The 24,267-nt window shown below is 50.4% G+C and overlaps 10 protein-coding genes across 10 annotated transcripts; 7 read left to right on the top strand and 3 right to left on the bottom strand.

The window, feature by feature from the left end:
• Nucleotides 1-537: 537 nt before the first annotated feature.
• Nucleotides 538-2,106, bottom strand: BU24DRAFT_398750 (uncharacterized protein; the record flags this gene model as incomplete). Its single annotated transcript, XM_033525390.1, has 3 exons — nucleotides 538-1,464; nucleotides 1,525-1,795; nucleotides 1,868-2,106. 3 exons carry the CDS (start codon nucleotides 2,104-2,106, stop codon nucleotides 697-699), a joined length of 1,278 nt encoding a protein of 425 aa, XP_033379093.1. The 3' UTR covers nucleotides 538-696.
• A 1,823-nt stretch (nucleotides 2,107-3,929) lies between these two features.
• Nucleotides 3,930-5,152, top strand: BU24DRAFT_426960 (uncharacterized protein). Its single transcript, XM_033529104.1, has one exon. The coding sequence runs from the start codon at nucleotides 4,351-4,353 to the stop codon at nucleotides 4,948-4,950; it is 600 nt and encodes a 199-aa protein (XP_033379092.1). The 5' UTR covers nucleotides 3,930-4,350; the 3' UTR covers nucleotides 4,951-5,152.
• A 468-nt stretch (nucleotides 5,153-5,620) lies between these two features.
• BU24DRAFT_471782 (uncharacterized protein) lies at nucleotides 5,621-6,711 on the top strand (the record flags this gene model as incomplete). Its single annotated transcript, XM_033532710.1, has 1 exon — nucleotides 5,621-6,711. One exon carries the CDS (start codon nucleotides 5,621-5,623, stop codon nucleotides 6,581-6,583), a length of 963 nt encoding a protein of 320 aa, XP_033379091.1. The 3' UTR covers nucleotides 6,584-6,711.
• Nucleotides 6,712-7,182: 471 nt separating this feature from the next.
• On the top strand, nucleotides 7,183-8,852 carry BU24DRAFT_45294 (uncharacterized protein). The gene has a single exon (XM_033531226.1). The coding sequence runs from the start codon at nucleotides 7,389-7,391 to the stop codon at nucleotides 8,784-8,786; it is 1,398 nt and encodes a 465-aa protein (XP_033379090.1). The 5' UTR covers nucleotides 7,183-7,388; the 3' UTR covers nucleotides 8,787-8,852.
• Nucleotides 8,790-9,660, bottom strand: BU24DRAFT_444047 (P-loop containing nucleoside triphosphate hydrolase protein). Its single transcript, XM_033530617.1, has 2 exons — nucleotides 9,519-9,660; nucleotides 8,790-9,459 (listed from the first exon to the last, which is right to left on the bottom strand). Exons 1-2 carry the CDS (start codon nucleotides 9,596-9,598, stop codon nucleotides 8,919-8,921), a joined length of 621 nt encoding a protein of 206 aa, XP_033379089.1. The 5' UTR covers nucleotides 9,599-9,660; the 3' UTR covers nucleotides 8,790-8,918.
• A 915-nt stretch (nucleotides 9,661-10,575) lies between these two features.
• Nucleotides 10,576-11,875, top strand: BU24DRAFT_495963 (uncharacterized protein; the record flags this gene model as incomplete). The annotated part of the gene is made up of 2 exons (XM_033534166.1): nucleotides 10,576-11,534; nucleotides 11,581-11,875. The coding sequence occupies 2 exons, from the start codon at nucleotides 10,576-10,578 to the stop codon at nucleotides 11,873-11,875; spliced, it is 1,254 nt and encodes a 417-aa protein (XP_033379088.1).
• Nucleotides 11,876-12,197: 322 nt separating this feature from the next.
• On the top strand, nucleotides 12,198-14,246 carry BU24DRAFT_471781 (uncharacterized protein; the record flags this gene model as incomplete). Its single annotated transcript, XM_033532709.1, has 5 exons — nucleotides 12,198-12,662; nucleotides 12,739-12,821; nucleotides 12,900-13,103; nucleotides 13,158-13,395; nucleotides 13,455-14,246. 5 exons carry the CDS (start codon nucleotides 12,198-12,200, stop codon nucleotides 14,244-14,246), a joined length of 1,782 nt encoding a protein of 593 aa, XP_033379087.1.
• A 3,254-nt stretch (nucleotides 14,247-17,500) lies between these two features.
• On the top strand, nucleotides 17,501-18,853 carry BU24DRAFT_444045 (uncharacterized protein; the record flags this gene model as incomplete). The annotated part of the gene is made up of 1 exon (XM_033530616.1): nucleotides 17,501-18,853. The coding sequence occupies one exon, from the start codon at nucleotides 17,501-17,503 to the stop codon at nucleotides 18,851-18,853; it is 1,353 nt and encodes a 450-aa protein (XP_033379086.1).
• A 767-nt stretch (nucleotides 18,854-19,620) lies between these two features.
• BU24DRAFT_45271 (uncharacterized protein) lies at nucleotides 19,621-20,859 on the top strand. Its single transcript, XM_033531205.1, has one exon. The coding sequence runs from the start codon at nucleotides 19,867-19,869 to the stop codon at nucleotides 20,722-20,724; it is 858 nt and encodes a 285-aa protein (XP_033379085.1). The 5' UTR covers nucleotides 19,621-19,866; the 3' UTR covers nucleotides 20,725-20,859.
• A 689-nt stretch (nucleotides 20,860-21,548) lies between these two features.
• BU24DRAFT_466525 (MFS general substrate transporter) lies at nucleotides 21,549-23,335 on the bottom strand (the record flags this gene model as incomplete). The annotated part of the gene is made up of 3 exons (XM_033532371.1): nucleotides 21,549-21,859; nucleotides 21,916-22,163; nucleotides 22,467-23,335. 3 exons carry the CDS (start codon nucleotides 23,333-23,335, stop codon nucleotides 21,549-21,551), a joined length of 1,428 nt encoding a protein of 475 aa, XP_033379084.1.
• Nucleotides 23,336-24,267: the final 932 nt, after the last annotated feature.

The raw sequence follows: 24,267 nt of genomic DNA, 5'->3' as shown, positions 1-24,267 counted from the left end.
ATGTGTTCATCCGGTACAGTACATAGGTGGCATCATTGTGCATCTCTCGACAGGTTGATAGGATAGATGGATGGACGTCGTCCCGCGTGGATAGTTGGATAGAGTCAGACCTGCGGGGGCCTAATCGAATAGATGACAAGGTCACAGGATCATACTTGGAGAAACGCGAAGGCCTGTCGGTACAGAGAAGATATTTCAGTATCTCTACTCTGACATCGTAAGGCAGTGTCATCAATGTCAGCCGTGGCATGATGCTTTCTTGTCTCGGCACCTCTTGCGATTTTGGAAACGGACGGATACGAACGTGGGTAATGTAATGAGGTAAGGACTCAGTAGTGATTTGAGCTGCGTGTGAGGGAAGGACGTCTCGTCTTTGCGAGGGTTTAAATCAGAGTGGTGAGACAAAGGAAGTATGAAGGAGTACGGCCCCCATTGAGTTGACCATGGCATTGTGACAAGGCAAATAACGCAATGAGTACACCATCGCATTGTGAGAGTGGCAAGCAGCGCATTGAAAGGGCGAGAAGACGGACAAATGGAGATTCTAAAAATATTGTGATTGTGCGTAATTTTGATTCAAGTGGCTGGGAAACCGCCGCATGTTGCGTACCACGCGCAATGCAATTAAGCAAATAGAGTAATGATAATGAAAAGAAGGAAGCTCAAGAAGTGGCTACGCGCTGTCCACAAACTTACCTACACAGAACTACAAGAAGAAGCCGAGCAAGAGCTACTCGACGAAGGTCGTCGCCCAGAAGCCTCAGCCAAATCCTTCTCTCCAAGTATTACTCGCTCGCACCAGGAGCACCAGCTCCTAACCTTACCAGCCACTTCACGCTCGAGGAACTGCATGGTTTTATCCTCTTCATCCTTGTAGATCTTAACAACATCACCCACGAGCACTTGCTTTTTATGCTTCATCTTGAATCCACCCCCAACACCCTCAATCTCTTGTGCAAGATAGCTCGTCCCCGTCCATCGATCCGGGGAGGAGCCTTCCAACGAGGCAAGCGTTTCCGCATCGCACTCGATCTCGTGCTCAACTATCCTTGCAGCGAGGCAACTAGGTCCACGTCCGCATTCAACGCCCTCATTCCCTTGGCCAGCGCCCGTTCCGACGCCTCCCAAGTAATGGCTGTATCGCGTTCGCCAACTCCAAGCTCGAACATACATGGTATCGGCGTTCCTAAGATGCTGGCCACATGGTTGGCATAACCAGACCACCTCGGCACAGCGACAAGGAGCGCGCTGAAAGGCCGACGCCGTAAAAGCTCGGGAGGAGTGATCTTCAAAGAACTTGGGCTGACAATTGGGTGTGGAAGGGGGGGACGGGGTTGCGCTCGTAGCCGCCCGAGGACGCTGGGGTGCGGTGATCAGATGAAGCGGGGCCTTTGTACAGGCACGGCAGAGGCGCCGATGCCGTACACGAACGACAGGTGTGGGCGGAGGCTTGATGGTACAATTCTAACAATGTCATGGTCAGTCGGTTATCGTGGCTCATGCTCCGCTTCGTGAATTCCTTACCCGGCACACAACGCTGGCGCAACGCTGGCACTCGCCCACCATGTCACGCGCGCATTGGCCGACCTTTCCAGTGGTGTGCTGTCGACTGTAGACGTCTCTAACCCTCAGGGTATGGTCAGTCTTCAGTTCCGCCGTCTCCAAATCACAGTGTAACGTGTGGCGGATCAGCTGGTCGCGGTATTCGAGGAGATTGGCGCGGAATTGGCGGCAGGTGCGTGACAGATTGTGCAAAGTGTTTAGATCAAGCTGGCTGGCTAGCTGTCTAACGATACTGTTGTGTTAATCTGGTTAGCGATTCAACATTCGCGACACGGAGCTCAGTCCTTGCGTGGTTCAGGCTCACGGATAACAGCTCAGGGCGGCGGAGAACCCATTGATATTGGGATTCGGACGACCATCCTGGCGAGCTGTGTCCTGCTCTGGCGTGCTTGTGCTGTTGCTCAGTAAGGGACGATACAACGGCTTATTTGAGGTGAAGCTCAATGAAGCATGTCGCCGAGGTTGGACAGTAGTCGTGCCGTCGAAAAGAGAGGTAGAGGGAGAGCTGGCCGCGACTGGAAATGAAGTAGATTCCGGGAGCATTGGCGGCTCGTCGTCAAGATCAATCATGAGCACCATTGTAGACAATTAGGGAAAGACGCCGGTAGCATTTAAGCCAGCCAGTACGATGCGCCTGAGAAGGGAGAGGAGCGGAGGAGAGCGGGTTTGTTCAAGAGGGATAGGCAGATGGGTAGAGAGGAGAGAGCAGGGAAAGCGAGACAGCAAGAGAGGTGGACGTATGAGGTGTTTTATGAAGGTACTCGACTCGTACTCATAGTGAGGGCAGCATCGCGGTCGACGGGCAACGATGACGTGCAGGGTTGGTTTGGTAACTAACTAAGGTAGTATTAGAGACTCTAAGGGGTGGGTCCCACCACACTCCCCTCATAACTTCTAACAGTCGTAATCGCACAAGGTGTGTGCCTGTATCCAGTTAATACCTGGAAAGTGATTATATATTTCGACGGTTCCCAGAGCTAAAGTGGGTGATGATGATGGTAATGACCTTACATACGAGGTGGTGGATGTCTAACCGCAAGGGTGATAAAACGCCGTAGACGCGTCAGTTGTAAGAGGTCACGTGCTCTCATCACCGACTTCGCAATCAATTAGATCTTATCAGATGGAATCTTCACGTAACGAAAACCTCAATTCCGTATTCCATCTTCCATCCTCATCCACTCTCCCCTTTTCTTTCATCGTCAGCCCATGCAAGATCCTTGAAATTACGCCTCAAGCGCCGCTTCCAAGACTCCACAAATCCCTCATCATCAGGGGAGAAAATTTGCCAACACGCATGACTCGGCCCAGTCCACGGCCCCATACCTATACCTCCCTGATGCTGAACACCTCTCCAGAGTCTCCACACAGGAAAATCTGATAAAATTTGATCTGATAATAATTGCGTGCTCCAGTCAGGTAACTACCTTGTACTTACTACTTGGGTACGTGCCTAGGTAGGTAATCATTGCTATGAAAAGCTCGTGTTCTTCCTTAAAACCCCTTCTTACGTTGGAATGATGAAGTGCATATCGTCGTCATATTTTGAACTCAAATCAAGTGCTTATGACATGACAGTGTATTCTTTCAATCTCTAGCTTGCTACACGTTCGGATCTAGTTCTTGGAAAGAGAAATCATTCCCGCAAAACCTGACTGTCTTCAGCCTCCATCTTGTAAGGATTTCGGGCCCACTTGGTACTCGTATCTCATGGTACAGCACCTGCATGAGGTTCACCGCCCTATCTGTCCAGATGTTGCTTGCTGAACTAGTTTTAGTAAATCGCCCGGGTAGTATTAGAAACCTTTCTCTATCAAGGCCATTTTTCATGAAAAAATTCACGGTTTAGTTGCAAAGGGTGAGGATCCTTTGTGCAAATGGATCGACCAAATTTGGACCAAGGGCCCTCGTTGAGGTTGATATCTAGGTACCTATCTGCGGATATATAAAGTACATTGGATCGCCTCAAACAAAGATCCCGAGCTGATGTTTCGGAGTGGTATGTGAGCGCCGTGCAACATCTGCACGATGACCGGACGCAGCATCTATTTGCTTTTATCGCACTTATTGTAGGTTTGCGAGCTCTTACTCGAGCAAAGTTTGTGCCTCCGCACCTGGGCTCGCAGCGGAACTGCAAATTCTATCGTCATTGTTTCAACGACTGAAACAGCCTCGTAGCATCTTCATTATGTTCATACGGAAGTTCTGTTCAATAGAATACTCCAAAAGCCATGGAGTTCCCCGCCATCGGCTAGGGCTTGCATAGTCGCACGTCCGGACCTGTCGATCTTCAAACATCCAAATCGGGTTAGTCTCCGTCATCATCGACGCGACGCGACGGAACTCCCCACGTCATTCCCCCATGGTGAGAACTGTGTCCGATGAGACTGTGTCCGATGAGACTGTGTCTGTGAGACATACATCTTCCAATTGTTTCTTGATGTCAGCGGTACCTGATCTACAGCCGCTCAGATCGAAACGAAGTCTCCAGCGACCTGGGTCAGGTACGGATGGCTCCGCGAAACATTACGATACACTGCCACCCGCGATGTCCTTCACGTCCACTGTGCAACTGTGCAATTCCGCCGTAAGACACTGACGGAACTTCAGCAGAAGATGTAGTGGATGAATGTAATGACAATGTGCGTATAAGAAAGCACTTCTCTCGCGCACTGTAGATCACATCATCATCAACCACTCATCTCAATCATCTAGCTTGCAGTATATTCTTCAAATTCTAAATACTTTCATTCCAACCTAATCGTTAGCCATCGCCTATCATCCAATATGCTTTTCGCTACCAGCTTCATTCTCGGCCTTGCCAGCCTCGCCGCCGCCGCCCCCAACGCTGAGAGCTTCATCTCCAAGCGTGATGTCTTCGACAAATGCTCCGTCTTCGGCGACAACTGTGCCTCTCAGGACCAGTCCTTCTGCGATTCCTCTCGAGGCAAGGTCTCCATCTGCCACAAGATGGGCCAGGACTGCTGGATCCGATTCACCCAGGAGTCCTGCTCCGCCAAGCGCGAGGCTGAGCTCGTGGAGAAGCGCGATGAGTTCAACAAGTGCGCTACCTTCGGTTCGAACTGCAATACCGACGGGCAGGAGTTCTGCCAGGATGGCAAGACCAGAATCTGCCATCAAGTCCCATTCAGCAATGGCGAGTGCTGGGTCAGGCTCACACAGGAGCCTTGCGCCGCGAAGCGTGAGGCTGATGTTGAGGCCATCGCCGTCGAGAAGCGCGACGAGTTCAACAAGTGCGCCACATTTGGGTCCAAGTGCTCGTCTGATGGCAATACCTTCTGCGACGGCGGCATTCAGAAGGTCTGCCACCAGGTTGGCTTTGGAAGTGGTGAATGCTGGATTCGCAATACTGCCACGAAGTGCTAGATGCGCAACACTGCCAACATGTGCTAGATGCACCGTCATCGTAGCATGGGGAGCACCCCAACATTGCTTCGTACAATGTAAATATTTTCTTTGAATGGAATAAATGGCTTCAGGTGCCTTTGATAGGGATCGGGCGCGACGTTCCTTTGGTATATAAGATCACGACTTTGGACGCATACATACTTGTCTGTTTCATATCTCTTCTCTAGATAGATTTTCGAATCAATTAGATCTCTATTTGATGATATTCACATAACAAGTTTGAATTTTTGTCCCAACTCAGTGTGTGTTGTTCATGTACATACAGCTGGATTCATTGTTGCGATCGCTGTACTAACCTCGTACCGGATGAATCAAGCTGCATCTATAACCTCCACCAACGAAAGTCGAACGGCGGAGGCATGGCTCAGTCATTCAACATGTGCGCGCATCCTAATCCTTGACATCCAGAAATTGCAGAACCGCCATGCATGACAAAATGAAGCTAAGCTACCCCTGCTGTCCTACCATCAAAGCTCAATCCGTATAAACAAAATCGAGCAAACATTTAATCGCTTTGCGAGGTCATCAAACTCACCTTCACTTCCTGACGTTTCCTTTATGAGGAGGCATAAGCTTGTATTCTCAACCTCTTGATCACTCAGTCTCTCATCTTCCCAATTCAATCCCGATGGCGTCTACTCCTCAAGAGAACCAGGATTGTGGGCTTGGTACACCCCCAACGATGGGTTCATTCGATGCCAAAAACTCCTCTGTTGAATATATTAGTGAAACCATCGAACACAAGTCATTGCCTTCACCCGCACCGTCGGTCAAGAGCTTCGGTGCCATCTCCCGCAAAAGCACTTCAGTACCACCCACGCTCTCATGGCGATTCTCCAACCCTCCGGCGATCAAACCCATTACGACCCCATGTCAACCGGCCGCAAGAAAGCAGCACGAAGAACTAGTCCAGATCCAATACCGCAGCTGGTGCGCCGACGTCTCGATATTCCACTACGCCGATGCGATCGTTCCTGTGAAGACTTTCATGACGAGCTTGACGCACTTTGGCCTGGGCTACGAGCACACGCTTAGGGCCGTGGACTTTCTGAGTGATCAAAGCTGTTTTCCCGTTGCTCCAGGGAATGAACCCGTGCCCGGAACCATCGAGGCAGTGTACCTGCCCAACATCTTCCGCAACAAGGGCTCCGCTGTGGGTTTCAGGAACGAGGCTGAGGACGAGATTCTGTTGTATTGCTTCAATGTTCCTGTGGAGTCGTATCTGATAGATGCTCGAAGCGCCAATGGTGATAAGTTGTTCGATAAGGTGGCTATTCTGGAGAAAGGTGGTACAGCGAAGGATGGGAAGGGTTGGAAGGGCAACATAGAGCACATGGTATGGCATATCGGCGTGAACACTGCGACGAGGAAGCCAATCCGATTGAAGCTGTCCCAAAAGCCACTGCTATCGAGGACGCCGCAGAAGTCACTCATGTCGAAGACGCCACAGAGACCATCCAAGACCGACTTTCCTGGCGCAACATCGCCTCTACCATATGTTGGTGAGACTGTTGGAAGAGGAGGAAAGGTTGTCAATCCAAATCGAGCAACGAGGGGCTCTGGAATTGTGTCAAGGAGGTATCGATATTGATGGTCAGACGTTCTGGAACTTATACTGCCCTATGCTACTCTTACAGGGCAGTACAGCTGCGAGTATGTCCTTACCAGCGCCTCTGAATACTGTCTTGCAAATAAGGCCCCGCAAACACGCAGTATACTCTGATTTTGGACGTTTGAGTTGCATACTGCAGCATTTCAAAAAGTTGACCGAACGACGAAGGTTTCGCAAAGTACTTTTGTTAGTGTATAAATATAATACCTGCCACCCTGCCTCTCATCATTCAAGCTTGACAGTTGGAATTAACTAAGTACATAATCCATGCATGTACGGAAGAAACCAAGCAAGGGCGGCAATTGGGGTCATTCTCAGCCATTGAGAACGACAATAGATAAATGATAAACTAAAAGTATCCAGATCAATTTCATGCACGTGTGTAATTATTGGATGTCAAATTCGGGTTTCTTTCGTTTTATGGCATGGCTTACGGCACGTAAGTGTGGTACGTCGTTGGGGTACCGAAAGTGGCGTACCTGAGCCGTCCCGCCAATAGAATTGCGCGATATTCCCTCGTAGTGACGGAAAGATAGGCGGCGGAGTAACCTTGGGACAAGAGAGAAGAAAATTGGCCCGATAGATAGCTCAACACTATACATCTAGACCGGCTGCTCATCATGGTCGCTTGATCGTTCTTCACCATATCGTCCTTCTCTTCCTTGGTTACTGCACTGTGTAGAGGCCCCTCGACGCCAGAAGGACGCCTTCCTGGCGGATTGCTCGGCTGGCCGAATCGACATCATAGATATTGCCAATTGCGGACGAAGACAGTCTTGCCGTCATGGCCACCGGTCTCCTCTTATCATTCGTGGCAGCAGTCCAAGCCTCTCTATCTGTAATTCTGGTCATCTTCTACGGCGCTCTAGCAGCAAAGCTATCTCTGCTCAACTCTGCCAATGGCAAAGCCATTTCGAAGATCTGCGTGCAGATGTTTCTTCCCTTGTTGCTCCTTGTACAGATTGGATCGGAATTACATCTAGAATCTGCACATCGCTATGGTATTATATTGGCATGGGCGATTATCTGTCATATCATATCATTCGTGATTGGCATTGTCGGACATGTGTTTCTTGGATTTCCCGACTGGATCACGGCAGCAATCATGTTTAACAATACGACAAGCTATCCATTATTGTTGATACAGAGCCTCGACCAAACCGGAATCTTGAAGACTTTGATTGTGGAGGACGAGAGTACGAAGGCTGCGATCGAAAGGGCAAAGAGCTATTTCCTGGTTTTCGCGACAGTGTCAAGTTGCTTGACATTCGCTATTGGACCACGACTCATCGACTCAGAGCATGCGCCTGAAGCGGATAGCTCCTCGGTGGAAGATGAGACATCAAATGGGAATGTCACTATTGCTGCAACAGACATTGAGAGTGGAAGCGGAAACACAACGCCAACGCCAACATCACCAGTCTCACCAACAGAGCGCTCTCGATTGCTCCCACCCCGGAGGAAATCGCACCATCAACGGCATACGTCCATCACATTCTTCCCATCGCAGCCCAAGTTCGCATCGCTTCCTCGGAGACCGTTCTATATTCCTCGACCCAAGTGGAAGGACTTCAGTCCCCGGGCTCAGTGGTGGCTACTGTTTCTCTACGACTTCGTGAATGCGCCTCTGGTAGGCGCCGTGCTCGGAGCCATCATCGGATTAACACCGGCCTTGCACCGCGCGTTCTTCAATGACACTTACTCCGGCGGTTTCTTTACGGCCTGGTTGACTGAAAGCTGGAAGAATGTCGGTGGATTGTTCGTACCATTGCCGCTCATCGTTGCAGGGATCTCATTGTACACTTCGTACAAGGAGTCCAAGCAACCTTCACAGGCGCAATGTGTGTCTTCTAAATCGGTACCTTGGTTTACGACGTTCATACTCGTCATCCGCTTCGTCATCTGGCCAGTGTTTAGCATTGGTGTGATCTATGCAATTGTGAAAAAGGCAGGTAGACATGGAGTCTTGGGCTCTGATCCGATGCTGTGGTTTACAATGATGATCATGCCCACTGGGCCACCTGCGATGAAGCTGATCACCATGGTTCAGGTATCGGACGCTGGTGCTGATGATGAGCGACAAATTGCCAAAATTTTGACCATATCGTATATCATTAGTCCATTACTGGCGTTCACTGTTGTCGGTGCGCTCAATGCAAGCCGGGCCGCTATTGGCGTTTGATTTGATTGTGATTTGATTCATATTTGCTGACATGTAGTTGAATATATACTGTAGACATCTCAACCCAATGCAAACATTGTTGCACCTGACGACCATGTGCTGAGTTCTTGTATTGAGGTGACAGTATGGACTCTACATAACCAAGCATCCGCCTTCGGTCTTAGCTCCTTTCTCAGTCGTCGTCTTTGCCGCCGTCTTCGCGATATCCTCGAGCACCTGTCGACACAATTCCCCAGTCACCGCGCTGCACTCCGCGTATAGATCAGCTCTAAGCTCTTGTGCAACCAACAGTCCTTCTTGAGGCATCACACTTGGCCCCCGTCCGCCATCTCTTGATTCCTCCTCCGTCCACTCCTTTCTCAAGTCCCTCTTCAGACCCAAAACCATCACAGGTAGGGCATCGTTGCAGTCAAAGTGTGAGTTCACCAACTCGCGCCATCGCTGCTTCAGCGAGAGAAGGCTGTCGCGGCGCGTAATATCGAAGCAGAGTATTAGGAAGGAGGGCTCGAGAAGGGTATAGTTGGTCGGAGAGGCAGTGTCATAAAAGGCGAGCGCATACGGGCGCCGGTACAGGGTCAGATTGAATTGGAAAGGCTGGTCCATGTCGCGTAGCGCAGGGAGCTCGGAATGTGAAGCCCCATCATCCTGTGGGCGGCCGCCGATGCTCAGTCGCCTGATAGGATCATCAGTATATGGGCATTGAGCGGGGACGTTGCATGCGTAGGTACTTACGAGAGGAACGTCGACTTACCCACTTCGCTGTCGCCAAGAAGAAGGACTGTAATCTCTGGCGGTGCGTCAAGGTACTCCATTGTTGAAGTCGAGAAGTAAGTATCTTTGGGGCTCGAGGCCGTTCCCACTTTGTCAGGGTGGCCTCATCGTTTGAGATTGCTTTTTCTGTTCTTGGACGTTGGAGGACATTCACAGCTCTAGATGGCGCTAACGGGATTAGCCTATCTTGGCACGGCCGATAAGATAAGACAATATGCCGTTGTTACAACCAGGTTTGTACCTCTCGAACAGTGGAGATGCAGATGCATAAAGACTCGTCATGAGCTTGTTCAATCTCCCCTGTAACCTACATGCAGGAGCATGAAGAAGGTGGAATGTCATCACTAGTGGAACTCCACCTTGGCGGATATGATGACAGTTGTGGGGAAGGTCATCAATTAGCCAATACATGTCAGTATGAATTCAAGTGTAGATGCGATCGAAGGAAGACTGACGGATCAAGCAATATTCGTGCATTTCAGGCTGTCCCCTATTCCGCTCTACGAGCCAATGGCCTTAGAACTTTTCCGTCCGATGAGACATTTGCTTATTGCTATATCTCAGTTCGGGTTGGTGCCGGCTCCCCATTTGCACGTCGTATAGCTGGATCGCGTCAACTACTCGATCTCAGCTCAAGTATTCGAGCTTACATATGTCAGCATTGTACAAAGATCCTAGTTGCAGGATCTTTAAATCCTGCAGCTTACTTTTAGGTACCTTATTTCGTACGGAAGCCAGGCCATTGATCTGGAATCGGTGTTAAGGGCACTACAGAAACACAATCCGGTGTTTGCTGGTACCGAAGCGCGAGGCCATTGTTCCAGGAATGTACGGATGTGTAACCACATATGCACAACACCCGGCGGGGCTCTTTCGATAGATATCTTGGATCATCTATATAAGATCAAGGCATTTTACCACCCTCCACACGGCGCAGCTCAGTGATTTGTTCTTTTGCATCTTCCCTGACCATCACCGCTTTATTGTACAGAACTTCCGAGAGTACTTTGCATGCAACATGTCTTCATTCATCATCAAGGATGTCAGAATCTTCACTGGCGAGAAGGTCATTTCAGACGGATACATATACGTCAAGGATGGTCTAATCAAAGCCGTTGGGCCTGTTGAAGGTGTCCCACAAGCCTCCGTTAAGACGTACTCAAAGCCAGGACATACACTCCTCCCGGGATTTATTGACTGCCACATTCACGCAGATAAGGCAAACCCTATTGCTTTGCCCCAAGCCCTACGCTTCGGAGTCACTACTGTTTGCGACATGCACAATGAGCTGGGAAATGTCCCAAAACTACATGAGCAAGCGCTGAAGCCAGATACCGCCTCTTACAAAACGGCGGGTGCATCAGCAACAGTTGAAAACGGCTGGCCTGCTGCAGTTATAACAGCATTGGACAAAAGCGAAGAGACGGCGGCGGAAATAGCGGCCTGGCCCAGATTGACAGACCGTCAGAGTGTCATTGACTACCTGGAGTGGAACAAGAAGGAAATGCGACCTGATTACATCAAACTCATGAATGAATCAGGAACCTGCATGGGTATGAAATTGAATAAACCTTCTTTTGAGCTCCAGAAGATCATCGTAGAAGAGGCGAACAAGCGAGGATATCTGACGGTCGCTCATGCTCTGTCGCTCGACGATGCCATCGAAATTCTTAATGCTGGAGTCAACGGCCTGACTCATACCATTTGCGATCAACCGCCGAATGAAGAGCTCATCAAAGCGTACAAAAGAAACAATGCGTGGCTGAACCCGACACTGTCTGCTATAGGAAGCTTGACAACCGAAGGGAAGGAGATCCAGGAGCGCTTCGCTCATGACAAAAGAGTAGAGGGCTTGCTTGAGGCAAAGGGCATCGCAGCTCTTTGTAGTTGCATGGCATTCGCTGTAGAACACGGGAAAGTAGAGAATGCATATGAGAGTGTAAGACAGCTGAGAGCAGCCGGGATTGATATCGTCTGGTAAGTTTACAGACACAATTGAATATATCGTACTAACGCTATCAAGTGGAAGTGACTCCGCTGGTCCGGCGCTGGGAACTGCGTTTGGACTTTCGCTTCACCAGGAGCTGTATCTCTTTGTGCACAAAGTAGGAATGACACCTGAAGAGGCTATCCGATCTGCCACAAGTCTCACGGCACGACGCTTCAATTTCGCAGATCGCGGTAGGCTGGAAGAGGGTTTCAACGCGGACTTGCTGTTAGTTGAGGGGAATCCTTTAGAGGATATCGATGCGACACTTAACATTCGAGGTGTGTGGCGCGAAGGGCACGCCTGCAGTGCGCATGTAGGGAAAATTTAAAGGGTGAAGGTTCGACGCTAGCCCTCCTGTAGATAGATGTTCTAGTAGCATGTTCTGCACTGCGCAATGTAGTGTGGAAGTCATGTTGTAGAGAGCTATCTTAGAGGCACTACTTATGCATAAAAGGACTCTTACTTGAATATTCCTATAGGAAACAAGCGTGTCTAGCTTTACTTCAACAGCTGCCACTTTCCGCACCTTCACGAACCGATAGCAGACTTAACTCTAGGCTTCCATAGAAAGTTGTTTCGATGTCTGTATCCACTTTCACCCATTTTCTATATAACTTCTAATTTCTCTTGAAAAGTGACAATCTACCCTCATGCTTTACAAATTACCAACCCATCCATCAATAATAAGCCAGGACCCCCTAGATGCTCTGGGCTGGGACAATGCGGATCAGGACCCAGTACAAGCTGACGTGATTGATGCTCTGCTTCGTAAAGCGAGCAGCAGCATCGAAGAAGCAGGCAATGCTGGTGCCCTACCGAAGCTCATTGAAGATCCCTCATGGACGAGTCACGGAAACGGGAAACTAGAAACTCGCGGTTTGAAGCAGTTCCTCCAAAACGCAAAGATTTCCAATTCGGCTGTTCGGTCTGTGATAAATGCTGCACGACAAATGCAAGATCTATTCCCTGACCACGCTATTCAAACTATTGAGAATGCCGGGAATAATGCAACGCTCAACGCAGTGCAAGTGAATAGCTTACTTGCTCATCAAGTCCTTGGGAGAGCTGTCGCAAACAGCAAAGGCTACTTGGGGAATACCCTGCTTCACTGCATGGTATAAAACTGAGCAGTTCCATCCCTCCTGCTCTCCTTCACTAATATCTTCTTCCCCACCTTGACGGCCATCATAGAAGAGATTACCTTCTCGCAGTCAGTCCTTCAGTCATTCGAACATCGCTCTTAGGAACGGCCAGGTCAGGTCAAGTCAAGTCAGGTGAGTCCGCACTCCGTCAGTATTCCTTCGCATTACACAAGAGCCTTGGGAAATCTTAATACTGATGTTCCTCAACAGCGGCTGCAGAATGGAGGCGCAAAACAACTGCTCGCAGAATGATACGGCGTGCCTGCCGGGAGGGTCGGACGGCGGCAGCACTGAGGTCGAGATGGGATTTTCGACGCAGCTTGACCTCGACCAAGAGATGTTAAAGGCCGAGAACGAGGTCATGGCAACGGAAGAAGCACTTGCGGCAGACGGTGGCCGCTTTGAGCCAGCTCCGTGCGTTGCTGTACTGCCCCCATGGTAATTCCATCATTCCTGACATTGGTCCAGACAGCTGTACAAGACGCCAATTACGATTCTCTTCGGATTCGAGCTTGAGAACCAGTTCGTATGTCATCTCGAAATCCTAAGCTGCTACTCCACGAAAATTGCTCAAGAGTTCGAAGATCATAAGGAGCACGGAATCCAAGTCTCCAAAGCGAAGATGATGGAGCAAAGGCTTGAGGATTTACTATATAAATTTCTCGACGAGGAGGACATCGAATTGCGGAAAGACATTTCGCACGAGGTTTGGATTGCGTCACGCATGTTAACATTAGCAGCGGGCGGGCTAACATGTAAGAACAGATGATAGAACAACTTCACCTGATAATCAGACACTATCCGATGGTCAGCCTACGCGACTCTCTGAGAGACCATATGGCGGACATCTTGTGGGCTGTGTTTGCGGATAACAAATGTCACAAGGACTCATCGTCAGCATCCGCGACAAGGAAAAAGCTTCAAGGTCAGTCTCTGTTCCAACAGACGCAGCATCTAAATTTGCATGGCCTGGAAGCCTTCACGATACGTGTCAATTTACTGCTCGATCGGATTAGGTTGAGCCACCAGAAGAAGGCAAAGAAGAATGTGAACGTCGCGTTTGCTGACAATCAGATCCTACTTCCAAACCACGATGAAAGCACCGTGTACACAGTCATCCACTGGGTCTATAACCAACAGCTTCAGTACAATAGCGGGAAGGAGCTATGCAGAACGTACGACCTTGCAGAGGCACTGGGAATGCATGTGCTAGCAGGGCAATGCCTCCATATTCTCGAGGGTGCAGCCATTGCCGCCATCCAAGATGCTAAGAATAGAGGACTCTCGATCCGGACCGTCATGGAGAACGACGCGAAATATTCGAAGAGCCGGACACCAGGCCACCCAAGCAACGGTCGAGATCATCTAGCCGACATCGTGTCTGCGGTGTTCTACAGCGTCCTCGCGTCGAAGAATCCGCCGCCTAGTCTGGAGAGAATCGTCGTCGACACAGTTGCGAGCTCACTCGATCCGGCTTTCTATGAGTGGTTGAGGCCCATGGCGTCGGAACTCATGAAGGACAGGATAATCACTGCCCTGATGTCTCGACCGTTTTGAGCGTGCACTATCTTAGCTCGATTGTGCACAACTTGCGTGGGATTTGGGGGCCCCTTCACGGTACACAAGACTATACTGCCTGCTTCCTCAAGTGCTTGCAAGCATAGCACCCTACCCACATCTCCGCGTCATCTTTTCATGCATCTAAGGCGGAAAGAGGCAACTTACTACATGAAACCTACCATATATTCCCTCAGGACCGGCCGGTCATTTTTCAAAAGTTTTGGGATCTTGGGCAGCATCTAAGGCGGAAAGAGGTAACTTTCACACGAAACCTACCATATTTTCCCTCGGGACCGGCGGGCGGTCATTTTACAAAAGTTTTGGATCTTGGGCGGGCATGCATCAGCAAGCAAGAAAAGGCACTTGCTTGGGCACTAGGGATCTTTGCACCAAATTTGCGGTCATTCTGATACATATTCACTTCCTATCTCCCAAAGGGGCAATGAGGACTTACATGAGAGAGACAGTGGGGGGTGAACAAATGACGGATTTCCCGCCCTGTCTAGAAGATACTTGGGTTTGATAGCAATCCGACTTACTTCATCTCTTCCAAATCATGTAGACGCCCGTGTGACATGTGCACGTCTTGTCTCAAGCTTCCCTCCAAACCAAAGACGCCTTTGTTTTCCGATCGTCCTGAGCGAGGCCCCGCCGCGCCCGCCGCCCGCGCGGCCCTCATGGACGGCCAGAGCTGATGATGATCCTGAAGCAGGAAAACCTGGCCCATTAGACATTGTCCCCGAGCAGGCGGCCGGGGGATTGATCGGTGCGGGCATTTCGCATCGCGCCACCACCACCGGCGATCCCTGTCTCGAACTGAGGTATCTCATCCCAAGGCCTGGACGCAACCGGCGAGACCGCCCGCAGAGCTTAGGCCTGTCTCCTCCTCTTCTCCTACTAACTACTTCTCGTGTGCCCGCCCGTCGCACAAACGAAGCTGGAATCGAACGACCTTTCCGCGGTCGAAACTGCGCACTGCTGATCCATATCCCCTCCTCCTATCCGCGTTACTCGAAACGGGCATGACGTCTCGGCGGACCGCGGTACGAAAGGCCATGTTCGGATAGGAAATGACTTGGGTGTTGGGGTGTGACGGTCGACTGAAATGTGTATGGGCGGCGAAAGGGGAGGGCCATGGAAAGAGGCGTTTTCCTTCTCTTGTGTGTTGCAGGCAAGGGACTTGTGAGTGGCCGGCCGATCGACGTTCAAATGGATGGTTCGAACGTTCCGGCAACCGGGTTGGAGTCGGGGTGGAGTGCATGCGTTTGTACTTGTAAGTGTAGTGTGTACGTCGTGAAACTGGGTTGTTGTGGTGTTGAGCCACCGCCCCCGGTGCACAGCCTGGTGGAGGAGAGTGCAGTGATGGGGTTGGGGTTTGATGGCTACACTCGTACAGTGTGGCTAGGCTAGACTGATACAGATGTCAGAACATGAATGTTTACGGAGTAACTCCTAGACAAACAATTAGTGCATGTAGATACGTATCTGTGCAGAGGAGATCGATTCCAGGAAACTCACATTCAGTTATGCTTCATTGAGTGGACACTGCATTCAGAGCCCACTCTGAGCCTGATATGCCTTCGGCATTACACAACCTCCCCCAAGTACCCAAAACATCGACAAGCGCTGTCACAACCTCAAACACGCCAATGACAGCCCTTGTAATCTAGGCGTACCTTGCTTCTAAGACATGCTACACAAAGTGCTCGTATCTGTGCAAGACCGTTGCACCCCACATCCCAACACGCTCTTGTGCGACATAGAGCATGATCCGTGCCAGGGCGCCCTCAGTGCAGAACTGGCAGGACCTGTTCTTCCCTCGCGCCATGAGTCCATCGTGTTCCCACTGGTGAATCTGAAATCCAGACACACTAGCTAACTCGGAGATGGAAGGGATGAGAGGCACATCGCACGCTCTGACGCCAGGCATTGCTATCCCTGGAATGCAGGACCGGCGAGCGGCAGAGTCCACAAGAGAGGGACCTAGGCACAGGTAGGGGAAAGGTTGCGAAACGTCAACAGGCGCTGAACTCCGCGGGTCGTTTGTTGTTGTTCCCCACTGTTTTGTTCAAAGCAAACGGAAGGTACCCATTCCCACAGCTTCTCTCATGCCATGGTCGCCCGATCCGTAACGATTTGCGTCGGTCGATCCACCGGAGAAAAGCTATCGCCAAGAGGGTAATACCATGGGAGCAGGGGAGACATGCACGTCACGGCCAGGTTCGGTGAAGCCTCAATTCCTCTTCGAGCCGTGTGTCTGACGGATCAGGGGGGAGGCGTCACAATGTGGCATGCACGCTGTCTGTCGTGTTCGACAAAAGCCTCTGCATTCCACGTGGGGACACACACATACACACACATACACAGACACACACATAGGCACGGATCGAGGAGGCAGGACGGACTGCCGCCCGAGCCTGATAGCCCGGCGGTTGGTTGGGGGTGGGGAAGAAGGGGAGGGAAGGGGAGGGGGAGACAAGGGAAAGGAACGAATGTTATATTGCATGTTCGTGCCGGCTGTCCCTCTCATCTCGTTTCGTATCTTGTCGTGCAGCTGGTATTTTCTCCATCCAAACTTTTGGGAAGTTCGATGCTGTGCCCAGGAAGTCGTGAATGGAAAGTGTTGTTTTGATCATCACTGCCTATAACAACGGTTAGTGGAAAGTGTAAAACGATACATCATTCATTCCCTTCAAACATCTTGGACTCAACTCTTCCACCCACACACCCACAAATACACACAAACACACATAATACTCACGGTCGCCTTTTTGGACCATTTTGGAGTCTCGCGCGTATGTATCATGTCACTCTCTCGATTATGGACACTTGCTGATGATTGCGGTCAGTGAATTGATAGGCTCGTTGGTCTATCCCTACTCGTACCTACTCTCGTTCTCTGGACTGTCCGTGAGGAAGAAAGCCGATTTCACTTCGCTTGACCTTTTTTTCCAGTTGACGTCAAGATGCACGAATCCAAACAATCAGTTTCACTTATGGACTGGTGGTCTTGGCGAGGGCCACTGCACGAGATGGCTGCTCACAGACTTCCACTCCCGCTTCCTTTTCTTTCTCTTCCAAATGACGATACCTTAAAATCACTTGAACGCTCCTTCCAAGAATTGAATAGACTAGAAAAGGCAACCGTTCGTCGACCAACCTCGTGCGCCACCTTCACCAGTGACACGACCATCTCGCAAGATACTTCACTTTCGTTAACGTCCATACCTCAATCGAAGATCGTCTACGAAATGGATCCACTTCCGCCGAAACAGCCTATTAGGCTACTTCGCCATCTTCGTCTGTCCATGCTGACGGTATATCGCCGCATCTTCACCATCATCGTTCTCCTCAACATGATTGGTTTGTTCCTGCTCATCCAATCCCCCGCTAAACTGGAAGACATGTCCACGTGGGCATCGGCCAACTTCCTCGTGGCAATTCTCTTTCGTCAAGACTGGGTCGTCAACATCATATTTCGCTCTGCATGGCTTGTACCCTGGAGCATGCCTCTCCGCCTGCGCCGAATGGTAGCTCGTGCCTACATGTATGGAGGAGTGCATAGTGGCGCTGCTCTCGCCGGAACAATGTGGTTCTTCACCTTCACTCTGATGTTGACTGTACGCTTCGCTGGTGAAGGTCAATACACGAATCTGATCTTCGTGATCACCTGGTTCATTCTGATTGTACTTGCGATAATCTGCTTCCTCTCCTTGCCAAACTTGAGGTCGAAATATCACAACACATTCGAAATTACGCATCGATTCCTGGGTTGGTCATCCATCTTGCTATTTTGGACACAGCTTATGCTTCTCATCAAGTCCAAATCCTTTCATAAGCAGGAAACCTTCAGGACCGTGCTCATTCGTGCGCCAACATTCTGGAACCTATTGATCCTCACTTGCTTGATACTGGCTCCATGGCTGCGCCTTCGTCGCTGGACCTTTACGCCTCATGTCCTATCCTCGCATGCCCTTCGCCTTCACTTCACCAACCGCATTCACCGATTCTCCTGCCTGGCAATCTCAATCTCGCCCTTTGGTGAATATCATCCCTTTGCCACGTTCCCCTCTACGAACCCTTCCGAGCCTGGCTCGTCACTCATCATTTCAGCCGCGGGTGATTGGACCAAGGAACAGATTCGCATTGCTAACGACCTGATCCGGGAGAACAACGCCTACAATTCTGAAAAGAAGATGACCTTCTGGATCAAGGGCAGCCCCAAAGCAGGTGTGCTGTCCCTAACGTGCATCTTCCAACGCGTCGTGATCATCACCACAGGCTCTGGCATAGGACCGTCACTGTCCTCACTGGTTGAACGCCCCGTTGCGCAAGTCGCTCGCTTGATCTGGAGCACACGGTCACCGGAACTCACATACGGCTCTGCTATCTGCAGAGAGGTCTCTAATGTCGATCCAGACGCAATTGTCATCGACACTGACACCATGGGCCGTCCTGACCTCATCCAAGTCGCCTGGAAAGTGTACAGCGAGATGAAGGCCGAAGCTGTGTTCGTACTCAGCAATGAAGCAACGACGAAGAAGGTCGTGTATGGCCTCGAGAGCAGGGGCGTTCCCGCCTTTGGTCCCATCTGGGACTCTTGAGACACATTCTCTCTCTTCTCTCGTCTTGCCTGCAACGAGGCATTCAGCCTCTGACAAGGCATCAGGCTTCTAAGAAAGCATTAACGGGCGACATCACTTTTCCTTGGGGAATGAAGTATTCAATTGGGCGGATAATATGATTGAGTATGCATCAACGAATATGCTTATCGATTGGGCATTACTGGTGACTGGTTATGATGAATGTATATGGGCGGGCAAACATCGTTTTTTTTTGGTCTTTCACCTTTCTCCTCTCTCCTTTTGGTGAACGGGCTTTCTTTTCTTTTTTGTGTATAATGATTATACCCCACTTTTTCGATAGTTATTTTCAATATATCTTTCCAACATTGAAAGTAGACTTCGTAGTTCGTCATGACTTTCCGTGAAGATCTGCTGCGCATTCACCTACGTGACCAACCAGAGTAGCCAGGGAGAATTTAAGTGGAGACACAATGCAGTAATCATTCACTGTTCCCATTGCCTTTGGTAGGAATTTGAGCTTGACCGTGGTGCTGGGTCCATGGGCTTACAGGAACCAAACTGGCAACCAAAATGCCACAGGGCCGTAACACCTTCGTTGTAACAGCGGAATATGAGAGGAGTTCGGGATGGTTGATATTCTATACTATTTAGAAATATCCCTATCAAAATGTAGCTGTTGCACAAGACTACATGTGATTGGCTGATAGCTTCTGATATGCGTCACGCTAACCCGATCCAGCCACACCGAGGTTTTTGCCTTTCACTCGAACGACCGCATCGTCACTCAACATTCAGCTGTTTCTCACACCACGTCTCGTCCTCCCGTCACCTCGAATCTATCATTCACTCCCTTGTCCAATTGTCACACGCAATTGGCTCCGCTCGACCATGCAAGTAGCACTGCTACAGTAGAAGACCACGCGCGGCACGGAGCTTACTTTCAAACATCCACCTACACCAACCAACCTTTTTCCAACCTCCATCAACCAACCCTCCGCTCCCCAGAGCCCTCCGGAGAAAAAGCTCTCAACATGGTCAAATTCTACTCCTCAAACGACACGTACGCCTACCCCTTCCCCGCCGTCACGCTCGCCTACTTCCTCCGGTATCCGAATCCATACTCGACCCACGTGCTCTCGACCGACACCATTGCCCGGCACTACGACGCCGAAAAGCAGCAGCTCACGACGGTGCGCCTGCACCTCAAGCGCTCGAAGCTGCCGAGCGCGGTCCTGAAGCTTGTCCCCAGGTCCCTGCTCGGCGCATCCGCCAGCGGCGACACGCAGTCGTACATCCTCGAGAAGTCGGTCGTCGACATGAGGAACGGCGTCATGGACACGGAATCCCGCAACCTCGAGTGGACTGGCATCCTCAGCGTCATCGAGCGCCAGCAGTTCCGGCGCCCTACCTCCCCCGCACAGGAGGACGCGAAGTTCTGGCAGGGCATGGAGGGCGCGGCTCGTCGACACGGGTTCCTGTCGTTCGGCCCCGGCGCAAAGGTCGAAGACAACGGAGAGACGACCGAGGTGACGAGCTCAGTGACGCTGCTCTCCCACGTCGGCGAGAGGTGGAAGAAGAGGAAGGCCGCCGAAGGTGCTACCGCCGCCGGTGCCGCCGAGGACGACCAGCAGCCCCAGAAGATGGGCTTCCTAAAGAGCTGGACCACGGCGTCCCTGCAGCGCAGCATCGAGGGGATTGGCCTGAAGCGCGCGATGAGGAGCCAGCCCAACGCCAAAGAGGGCATGAAGGTGGTGCTGCAGCGCATGCGGGAGGGCGGCCTCGTCGCCGTGCTCGAGGGCATGCGCCAGGATCGCGAGGCAGGCCTTCTCACATACGGCGAATCTAAAAGCGGACCTCCTCGCCGTGGAGGAGACGGGGGAGCCGATTGAAACGAATTTCCTTTCCTCCCTTCCTCCCTTTCGCATCATTCGCAGGAGCAAACAGCGTTCCGTTCCGTAACGAATTCCAAACCCCCCAAAAGTAAAAAAGGACCATGAAAAACACGTCACTCTACGTCCATCCATCATTCCAACATCCTCGTTCCTCTCTTCTTCTTCACCAACCTCTTTTATGGAATATATTTACATTTAGCGAAGGCGCCATGGGTATTATTTATCTTTTCGTTTCATTTCGTTTCGTTTCGTTTTCTCTCCTGTTTTATGAACCAGAACTCTCCTACTCTACCAACCTCACGAAACCAACGGCCCAATCAACAAACGTACTCTTTCCACATTTGTTCTTCTCCTTCTCCCCTTCTCCTCTGTATTCATACAACTCTCTTCCTCTCTCCCTCTCCCCCTCCGTGTGTGTGCGTGTGTGCGTGTGCGTATGGAAACGATATCGTCTACTCTGTCCCGTCTAGTCTTTGTTTCTCGGAGGGCAAAAAACAAAAATGTATGTACGGTATAAACGAAACCTTTGAAATCCTAATGGAAAAACCAGTTTCTCTTTCCCCAAAAAAGAAGAACAAGAAAAACCTTGATCCCTCCCATGTGCAAGCAATAACCACTTCTACACAAGCAAGCGTGAGTGACGACGGGTACCTACGGCAGAGGGATATCTCTTGGGACTTTGACGAATGCAGTTACTGATTGTATATCTAACCATATTTTGCTGAATGATTTAATCACAGACCCCACATGTGACAGCTAAATGGCTCACAGACTGCAGCTCTCTATGTACATGCTCCATGGGAACCCAGGTGAGCTTGATATCATTGCTGGTTCGCGTTGGGGCCTTTCTTTCCGATCAAGCCCCCCTTCCGCAGTCCGAAGAAGCTCAACGGAATGACAATAACACAGCCAGCAAATATTGTCCAGAACGCGGCTCTGAAACCTACCATGAGCCAAGCCTCGTGGGTAGTGGCGTCCGACCTCTCCGAGACGGACCTCGCAATGACCGCTATTATAGCCAGGCCAACAGAGTTGCCAAACTGACAGATTTCACTGAAGACGCCACCAGCGAGCGACTGTGTATCATCAGGAAATGCATCCGAGATGACGAGGTTCGAGATCGTAAATAGGGCTGTTGTTTCTCAATCAGTAAAGTGAGATGAAATTTGTTTACAGTGCCGCACTGACCATCAGGGTTGATAGGTGATAGTACCAGAGCCCAGAAGGGCGCAAACCAGTAGTTAGAGTTCATGGGCATCGTGGCCATCAGAAGAGGGGAGATCGCTGTCACTATGGCGGTTATGACGGCGAGGCTCTGTATGTGAACCCGCGAGACGAGGTAACCTGTCAACACGTTGATGAATAGGCCTCCGCATACATGGGGTATGAACCTCAAGGAGCTCTCGAGCGCTGAGGTGTGCTCTATCTGTTGGAAGCTGTACGATGAATGTTAGATATTTCAGGAATCGTGGAATGTATCAGTCGAACGAGCTTACTAGAGTGTCGTCAAGTACTGGATGCAATTCATACCAGCCCAGCTCAGAAACACACAAACGCAAATGGACGAAAAGACCGCGTTCCGCCAAAGGCTGTTTGGAATAAGAGCTGGCCGACCTCTCCGCGTCTGGTAACTCATCCAAAAAGGGAACAACAGGATGAGTATAATAGACAACAGAAGCAGCACAATGGCCTGCGGATCTCTTACGCTCAAGCTGGAAGTTATCGCGGCCAAAACGTACAGTAGTAGGCCCAGGCCGACGCTGATGACGATCGCGCCGACCCAGTCGATATCTCGCGTGAGTCGACGGATGCGTGAATCAGTATGACTAGCCTGGTGAATATTCGGCAGCAACCATATGGCCGCAGTGGATATCAGGAAGTTCATCATAGCAGCAATGTAGTAAGCCCACCTCCACCCGATGGTGTCAGTGAATACACCGCCCAAGACAAGGCCTAGAGCGAAGCCCAAGGGTGATCCAAGACCAACTGTCGCGAATGCTACATTGCGCCAATTTCCCTTGGGAAAGGTATTGGTAATGAAGCTCACTGTAGTGGGGAGGCTCACGGCAATGGAAGCACCTTGGAACGTCCGAAACATGATGATTTGAATGCCGGAGCGAGAGAAGCCGACCGCCAGGGTAAAGGCGATGTAGAGGTAAGTTCCAGTCAGCCACATCAGTTTGGTGCCGACGATGTCGGCGATGGCACCAAAAATCAGTAACAAACATCCCGCAGCAAGATTGTAGACGGCCACAGGCCAGAAGATCAGGGCTTCGGAGAGGTGGACATCAAGAGCCACGCGTGGCAAAGCGGCCACAAGGATTCCAGTGCCAAAGGTATTGATCACATAGAGGCTTGCCAGTATACCAATAATGGATACTCTTCGAGCGGTTGATAGCTTTCCAGCAGCCAGTATGGTACTTTCAGTAGTAGATTCACCAGCCTCCACGTTGTTGTCTTGCTCCTGTTTGGTGTCCCGTTGCTTGTCTTTTTGCTCCTCGGATGGATTTTCGGATCGAAAATTATTCATTTCTGAGGATGGAACTAGCAATGATGGATCCAACCCATCTGTAGAGAACGACATGAGTATCGATTGTTTGTTCGCCATCGCTGCTATAGATTCCGGCAAAGGGTATCGATGTCGAAAACTTATAGAGACAGCTTCGTAAATTGTATCGGTGATTTAGGATGATCAGTAACAAATGATTTTTGTACAAGCCGATGCTCTGTATCATGAAATAGGGACTCGAGAAACGGCCATAAATGTACTATACCATATGAGTGGTGGCATCGTGGTGCAGTGATGGGGCGCATGTCGTCGTAGCTGCGCCGATGAAGCTGCGGCGCCGTTGATGGAAGGACCGGATTAAGACCTGCGCACTCCCTCGAGACATGGGTTTGGTAGTCCGGAGCTTATATCTTTACAAGTTCGGTAACACATCCGTTGACTGTCTTTGTTGCAAGGTACCGTGTAGTACATCGATGATCCAATCTAAGTGGATCTATATTGGAACTGGTTTAGTACATGTGACAGAGCAATCCGTTTCTGTTCTGTCACAAGTGCGAACGGCGAAACCATCCTTTCTGGACTAGCACTCGATGGTACTTGTCAATCACCGAGTCTTAGGGCCCAACAAAGGATCTATGTTACGCCTGTGAAGAGGAATGTTTCATGCACTGTCGTTGCCTACATTCCTTAGCTTAGTCGAACAGCACTAGACCATGTAGAGATTTTCCGTCTCGCAGTCCTATCGATTACTTTATTGTGTATATCCAAGTGTAAATCGTGGCTCAGTGTGGTTCAATCTAGACTGATGGATTCTCATTGTCGAGATACACGTGAGTGGTGTCAAAACATGGCATTAACGGCGATATCGTACAATTATAGATACACCATGGCTCCCTAGTCTTCCATTGTTGTAAAACTTGATATTGCCCAATTGGGTCGATTGAAGGTCACTCGTACTCTAGGTACTATCTTTCTTTCGCATGTCGCATATTTTCAACAACCTCATCAGGATCCTCGATGCTGTCTGTCGT

The sequence above is a fragment of the Aaosphaeria arxii genome, assembly GCF_010015735.1.
Source record: "Aaosphaeria arxii CBS 175.79 unplaced genomic scaffold BU24scaffold_10, whole genome shotgun sequence".
Taxonomy (NCBI): Eukaryota; Fungi; Ascomycota; class Dothideomycetes; order Pleosporales; genus Aaosphaeria; species Aaosphaeria arxii.
Note: the sequence above shows the minus strand (reverse complement) of the source record. Positions and strands in the feature narration are given on the sequence as shown.

Bases quoted from the DNA above. Each gene is read 5' to 3' on its own strand.
- BU24DRAFT_426960 (XM_033529104.1), top strand. From the start codon at position 4,351: ATGCTTTTCGCTACCAGCTTCATTCTCGGCCTTGCCAGCCTCGCCGCC.
- BU24DRAFT_45294 (XM_033531226.1), top strand. From the start codon at position 7,389: ATGGCCACCGGTCTCCTCTTATCATTCGTGGCAGCAGTCCAAGCCTCT.
- BU24DRAFT_444047 (XM_033530617.1), bottom strand. From the start codon at position 9,598: ATGGAGTACCTTGACGCACCGCCAGAGATTACAGTCCTTCTTCTTGGC. The intron at 9,460-9,518 runs GTAAGTACCTAC...TGATCCTATCAG, and splicing joins GGTAAGTCGACGTTCCTCTC to GCGACTGAGCATCGGCGGCC.
- BU24DRAFT_45271 (XM_033531205.1), top strand. From the start codon at position 19,867: ATGGTCAAATTCTACTCCTCAAACGACACGTACGCCTACCCCTTCCCC.